This window comes from Centropristis striata, chromosome 4, assembly GCF_030273125.1.
Source record: "Centropristis striata isolate RG_2023a ecotype Rhode Island chromosome 4, C.striata_1.0, whole genome shotgun sequence".
Lineage (NCBI taxonomy): Eukaryota > Metazoa > Chordata > Actinopteri > Perciformes > Serranidae > Centropristis > Centropristis striata.
In genome coordinates this window covers 40,816,230-40,823,799 of record NC_081520.1, presented here as the reverse complement: position 1 = coordinate 40,823,799, position 7,570 = coordinate 40,816,230, and the positions used below count along the sequence as shown (strand labels likewise).

The 7,570-nt window shown below is 40.2% G+C and overlaps 1 protein-coding gene across 1 annotated transcript; it reads left to right on the top strand.

Annotated features, from left to right (window-relative positions):
- Positions 1-958: 958 nt before the first annotated feature.
- si:ch211-261a10.5 (potassium channel subfamily K member 13) lies at positions 959-7,176 on the top strand. Its single transcript, XM_059332167.1, has 2 exons — positions 959-1,295; positions 6,332-7,176. The coding sequence occupies exons 1-2, from the start codon at positions 959-961 to the stop codon at positions 7,174-7,176; spliced, it is 1,182 nt and encodes a 393-aa protein (XP_059188150.1).
- The last annotated feature ends 394 nt before the right edge of the window (positions 7,177-7,570 follow it).

The following is a 7,570-nucleotide window of genomic DNA, read 5'->3' as shown; positions in this document are numbered from 1 at the left end:
TCAGAAACATAATGCTAAAAGAAATAAATTGAACCGTTGACTGTTTATCTGTCTTCTCAGATAAGCAATTAGAAGAACATAAAGGTATACTGTAGTGGTAACGCTTTATATTAAGGTCCTTGTAATAACCATTAATTAACAAGTAATAAGGCCCTTGTAAGTCCTTACAAGATGCTTATTAACATTACTGTGTGTTTATAAGCTTATATAAGTGTTAATAATGGCATTACAAACACCCATGACCCACCCATTATGTCTTTGCCATGCCTTTATTCATCTTATTTTGTTTGCTTATTGATATTAAAATATAATTTATTGCTCATCTATTATAAGTTAACTATAAGTTAACTATGCTTTTTGCAACTACCGGATCTAAAGCGAGAACAATGCCTCATTAAAATGGCCCCCATTTACTTCAGTTACTTTAATTTTTTTGTCAAGAACTCAGAGTGAGCTATTGATATACAAATTGTCATTTTGAGGGTGAATTATTTCTCTATATCAAAGTAATACTGAGTATGGACCTGAACACATAATAATCAGTATCTCTGAACCTGATTCAGGCAGCAGACACACACATTGTCATGTTAAGACGAAGGGATAACAGGAGTGTTTGTGTATGTTTGTGGCTCATAAAAGGAGAGTAAAGATGGATTATTGAGCTGGCGATAAGCAGTAGCCATACACGGATCGTTAAAGACACCGTGAAAGGCACCCGCAGACCCAGAAGCAGCAGGTACCGGCACACTTTTGGATGGGGAAACTGTTGCTGTGCAAGTAGTGTTAATGGAATTGAATAAGACAGAACTGCATTTATTAAGAAGATAAAGATAGACAGGGAGAAGAGCAAACTGAACTATCAGTGTTTTCTCTTGTCATGTTTGCTGATAACTGATATCTTTCATCTTGATCCTGAACACAAAAAGAAGAAAATACATCTCCGGGTTTACAAGTGACGATGAAGAAAGATTTCTCCTGCTGCTGTCCGTCTCTGGCCCCGAGCAGAGAAACTGCTCGGTTCTACCTGCTCTCCATGCTCATTGCTCTTTACATGCTGGCTGGCGCTGCCATATTTTCTTCCTTGGAGAGACCAGCGGAGCTAAAGGCGCACCAGCTCTGGGAAAGGACGCTAAGGGACTTCACTGATGAGCATAACATAAGTTGTGAAGACATTAAATCTTTGTTGCGCCACTACGAAGAGGCTCGAACCGCAGGGATCCGGACAGAGCGAGGCAGAGCCCTGTGGGACATACCAGGCGCCTTCTACTTTGTGGGAACGGTAGTTTCAACCATTGGTGAGTCAAGAGGACTGGTACACTGGGAAAATGTTTGATGTTTAGTCAAGAAATCACAACTATCACCAGCTGCAACCCCCAAAAAACAATAAAATTTAATTTCCGAGATTGTTTCCCGAAACACACCATTGCTATTTTAGTTTCGTTTTTTTTTCCTTATTATGGGAATTTGCCAGTTTTCCAGTACTTTCCGGAAACTTTTTTTTTTTTTTCATATTTTGTAGCTTTTATTGACAGTAGAGATATTGAGAGTGAAAGGGGGAGACAGAGGGGAAGACATGCAGGAAAGGGCTCCGAGCCGGATTCGAACCCGGGAACGCCCCAGAAACATTTTTAAAGTTTCAAGAAATTATGTAAAATTCAGCAAAAGCTGTAATATTCAAGCCTTATTGTGGTAGATGGTGTTACACGCCGGTCTTTGACCCAGGAGGCCGGTGTTCGAGTTCCTTGTGAAACCAAGTCAGTGCTGTTACGTAGGGTCACTTTCTAAGTCACACTACTTCACCTCAGTAACTGCATCCATTATATTGTATTATTTTTTTTCAAATGTTTATTGGAACTGCATCCAGTAGTTACGTACAAAAGTAGTTTAATCCAAACGTATCTTTTTTTAGTAGTTTCTTTCAGTAGTTTTTGTTTGAAGTCATCACCTTTGCCATGCGTTTAAAACTGTGACCCATCATCAGTTTGTCTTCAAAAAGACCCTGTTTACATTTGGTTTTAATATGCGTCGTAGGCGATCAGATCACAAGTGGACAGGTCTGTTTACACCTGTGTGTATCATGCAGTGGTGGTTCTACACAGGGGCCTCCAGGGGCCACTGCCCCTGTGAATAAGCCCTTGGCCCCTGCTGTGGCCCCTGTGTCAAATTAATAATAAAATGATCAATTTATAACGATGAACGACAGAACAATTCTTACCTATTTTTTGTTCAAACAATATCTCATTGTACACAAAAGGAACCCATAATGTGTACATTGTATAATAGTTTAATTGTGCAATAAAAGCTAAATATAAAGATCATTCTCACTGTACTGCACTTTCAAAATAAAAAAAAATGAGAAATGTCATTGTTGTACAAAAATAACTGTTAATGTTGGTAAGTCTCATTGCTTCAATCAATGAAGTTTTTCCAAATATGAGACTTTTAGCTAAAATAAAGGTTTCGAATGCTTAAATATAATTTTTGACGATTTTTAATGTGCCCCTCTGATTAAACACTGGCCCCTCCTTGGCCCCCACAGTAAAACTGGTCTAGAACCGCCACTGGTATCATGCATCTCCAAGGGTGTCCAGCTGACTGCTGTGTTCCGACTTCATCACTACCTACACCACAGAATGGCCCCGCACACATTTATAACATCAGATAACGACTTGAGATGCTAGCCTGGTAACGAGTCGTAACGAGTTTTCTTTTGACTGAATAATCTGCCCAAATCGAGATTAGACATTTGGTTTCACTTGCACCCCACTTACATCAGTGCTCCGCTCCATTTCTATGACAGTTGGAGGTCTGTCATCAAAACAACCACACGAGGCCTGCGTTGATGATGCGTTGATGATGCGTTTTCCTGTTATGTCCATGTCTGGGAAACATGAGTGATCCGATCACAATGCATCTTCTGTTTACACTGATATTTAGCGCTGACCACTAATGACCTCATTGCCAATGACGCTTTGAAAAAACAGGCTACTCAGGGTCACTGTGATGTCATGGGTTCCCCATAAAGCAATTGTATGTGACAAGTACTGAGTGAGAAAGAGCATTTCAGAAATGTTGAGACTCAGCCACTGCTATATCTGAGTTACCTCGGTGCCTTGTCAAAAACACGTATTGCTTTTTGCATAAAGTTAATAAATTACTGGTTTACTGCATAACATATATGCTCTATATTGTTTTTGTGGTTTGAATGTATGTTTAGTAGCATTAATTAATTAATTTAAAATCGTAGCTCCATGAGAATAAAAATAAGACATTCCTTGGTCACCTTGTGAATCCACCGTAAGAGCAATAAAAAAACATTAGCATTAGCACTTGAGCTAACAAGCACTTTAAGTATAGTTACGACAACAAATATAGCCACAAATAGATATGAAAGAAGAAAATAAACTTTAACAAACCGTGTGCCCTGTCAGCCGCCACTATAGAAGCCTTTTGATACTTTATATCAACTTTATATGAATTACTACGCACTCGTTATTATTTACCGTTCGTTTTTCATTTAACAGTTCCACCTGTTACTTCCTGTCACTACCTTTCCAAATTAAAGCACCCGTTTCACACTGGACGGCACCTTTTCAGAATAAAAGCATCACAACATTGTAAAACACCTAGAAAATATACAAACAAGCTATATAATACAAAAACACCAATAGGAACCTTGCTAAAGGTCATTTACAGTTGTGTTTAAAATAAATGTTAAAGTGATATAGTGATTGGAGTATTTACTACTTTTTACTGCTATATTTGATTTACTCCACATTAACAGTCTCATCATAACATGTGTTCCTATCAGTAGCAGCTCAAAACCAGATAATTTACTGTATTTTATAAAGCGATTACATTAATACTGAGCAGAATTTAGTTCAGAGTTTTGGTTCGGCCCCCGCAACCTTCGTGGTATTGGTCATGTGGCCCCTTGGGGAAATTAATTGCCCACCCCTGACCAGTTGGAGGTCGGTCATCAAAACAACCACACGAGGCCTGCATTGATGATGCGTTTTCCTGTTATGTCCATGTCTGGGAAACATGAGTGATCTGATCACAATGCATCTTGGACTCTGTTTACAGCGCTGGCCACTAATGACCTCATTGCCAATGACGCTTTGTAAAAACAGGCTCCTCAGGGTCACTTTGATGTAATTGGTTCCCTTTAAAGCATTTGTATGTGACAAGTACTGAGGGAGAAAGAGCATTTCAGAAATGTTGACACTCAGCCACTGGGTTGACTGAATCAACTGCTGTAAATGTTATTATTATTTATTTATTTATTACTATATTTCTATAGCACCTTTCAAAACCAGGGTTACAAGGTGCTTTACAAAGTACATTATCACGGAGGCAATACAACAGTTAAAACAAAAATAACAGAACATCATCAAAACAGTGAACAAGCAAAAATAATAGGATACAAAATTAAAATATGTGTAAGACGTTAGAAATCATTGCACAAATGCCAGTCTGTACAAGTGGGTTTTTAAAAGTTTTTTAAAATGATACACAGACTCAGCTGTGAGTAAATGTTATGCCACCCAAAACAACAGATGGTAACAGAAAAAAGGGGCCCATGTCCTGATACATAGAGGATCCCTTTACGACCAATCAATACCATGTCTGAACCTCAGTACAGAACATATGAAGCCGTATTGATTTGGAGAGGCTCAAGGCGTCTCAAACTCCCCTACAATGCATCAAAATCCATATTTCCTCTGAACCTTTAGAGGACAAACACATCTCCTAGATAAATATTAGATAACAGGCCTCATCTCCGAGGATCCATTTACAGCCTTCCAGTTGTAATCACTATCTTTAAGCACTCTCTGTCACTGTGGAAACTGAGGGACAGACAACACGGAGTCCAGATCAATTTCCTTTCTACAAAAATGTATTTACTGACTGCATCATTTTATGATGCATCTACGGGATTTGTGACACAAAAAGGCCTTCCCGCATCTGACTTTTTTCCCACGACAAAACATTTGACCTTTCCTGACTGCCTTCCTTCCTCCCTTCCTTCTTTCAGCACACCGCACACAGACATACTTGTACTTACTATTTAAAAGACTTGGCATGGACAGTACCAAAGCGTGTGTGGCGGTCCTGGCTACTGGCTGATGTGGGTGTTGTAATGTCTAAAACCTCAGACTATGCAGTTTGAGTGTTTGAGCGGAGTCAGTGAACTCTTCAGTTTCCACACTCTTCCACCCTATTTCCTGTCTACACGGTCTTCCCTGCCAAACTCTCCAAAACCCTCCCAAAAAAGTCTGTAAAGCATTAGACACACAGCAAAAGGCACCACATGCTCATCAAAGACACAAGTGTCTGCAGAAGTACAAAGATCTTAAGATGGCTGTGGGAAAAATCATAATTTATAGTCATTAGATCCATCCATTGTGCACACCCGGTTTGACACTGGGAAGTGAGTAAGTGTGTGTGGGTGGCTAGAGACAGAAGTTTAGTCCAAATGAGCTGGATGTCGTGTTCCGGTAGACCGGATGGTATGAAGTTTGCAAAATAGATTGACATGGCAATTTTAATTATTGGCACTGTCTGGGATATCCTCCAATAACAAGTATGAGAGAGGAGAGAGGGGGAAGGAAGGGAAGTGACTAACATGACCAAGGAGATGAGCAACCACCACGGACATGAGTGATGATTATTTTTATTATTGCACAGGATATTATAGTAGACAGGAGTGTGTGTGTGTGTGTGTGTGTGTGTGTGTGTGTGTGTTAATGCTACAAGTAAGTAACTTTGATAACTGATTACTTACAACAGAGAACATTTTCATAGTGTCCTTTCAAGTGTTACTGGGGTAAAGGTCACGACTTCAACAGCATCTAAAGCTTTCCGCCTCCCGGAAAAAATTCTTGCTATATTTCATACAATCTGGTCATTAATCTTCCAAAGAACAAAGCCAAGGGAAGGAGGGAGGCCACAGCATCTGCAGAAAAACTTTGCTACCAGACGGAGGTCATTAACCCTTCATTGTAGTCTGCTGACCCAAAGTCATTAAAGGGATGTTTGTGTCTGGGTTAATTATAGATTTCTGATCACTTTTTAATTAATGTATTGTTAAATTCTCCTAACATTACATAAATATGAACTACTACATATGTTTTGCATTGTCAAAATAGTCATTTTAAAAAGTATAAAAACTTCTGATATCTTTTAAAAGGGCATTAAAAATAAGATGACTATGGTCACTTGTCATACACATTTGTGGCAGCACTACAATCCTCTGTGCAGGTACACTGATGTCATGATAGCATTTGTAATCACAGACGTGACCTTTGACCCCAACTGTTTCTCTTAGGCTTCGGAGTGACAGCTCCATCCACTTTGACTGGGAAGGTCCTGCTGGTTTTCTACGGGTTGCTGGGCTGCTCGGCTGCCATACTCTTCTTCAACCTCTTCCTGGAGAGAGTCATAACATTACTGAGCTTCGTGATATTCTGGTACCACAGAAGGAGAGCGGGACATGGCGGACTGGAGGGCCGAGCCAGGGAAGGTAACAGAAATGAAGAATGGAAACCCTCTGTCTATCAAGTCACACTCCTCCTTTTTGTTGCTGTCCTGCTGGTTGCGTGCGGGGCTGCCTGTCTCTATTCAGTCATGGAGGGCTGGACCTTCATGGAGTCCCTCTACTTCTGCTTCGTGGCGTTCAGCACAGTCGGCTTTGGAGACTTTGTCAGTGGCCAGAGAGAGCACCATGAGGACACCTGGGCGTACCAGGTTGCAAACTGTCTCCTGATGCTCTTGGGAGTGTGCTGCACTTACTCCCTCTTTAACGCCATCTCTGTGATCATCAAACAAGGACTGAACTGGATGCTGAGGACGCTGGCGTGGATGTATAGCTGCATCCGCCATTATCGGCTGTTCAAACTCTGTTTTTCTGACTCTGAGACACCAAGATGTTTTTGTGAAGACAACACTTTGCACAGACAGCAGGTGCAGGCCGTTTCCAGTTCGGGCCACGGCACGATGTGGCACTCCTGCGTGTCGAATGCTACGGGGAAATGTCTTTGTGATGAGGCCCAAGTGGAAACAGTGTGCCACAGAGAGACAGACAGAAGCATCTCTGCAAAGCAGGAGGAAGAGGATTGTTCATATGGAAGGAATAACTTGTATGCTAGACCTCTGCCTACATGGCTGAATTAAAAATATTTCTGGAAATATTGTTAACAAACACAGCAACATTAATCTGTACACTGCAATAAGAGGAAAGTTGGGTGAACTCAAAATTTCAAGGCAACAAACTTCGATAAAATTGTAAGTTGGACAATTAAAGTAAATATTTTAAGTTTTTTTTTTTTTGCTCAACTCTGAATTATGATTCTGATTCTGAACAGTAAGTTGCAATAACTTATAATTTACATTGTAATAACTTGTCAGCTAATATTGCGACAATTTTGAGTTAGCATTGATACGCTAATGGCTACTCTTGTAGCTGTAACAAGCAGCGCCGCTAGCATCAGTTAGTTTTTACCAAGTTAAATCCCTGTTTTAGGCCAAAAAATACAAGTTGGCTTTCTTGCAGTGTAGTTTAGTGACC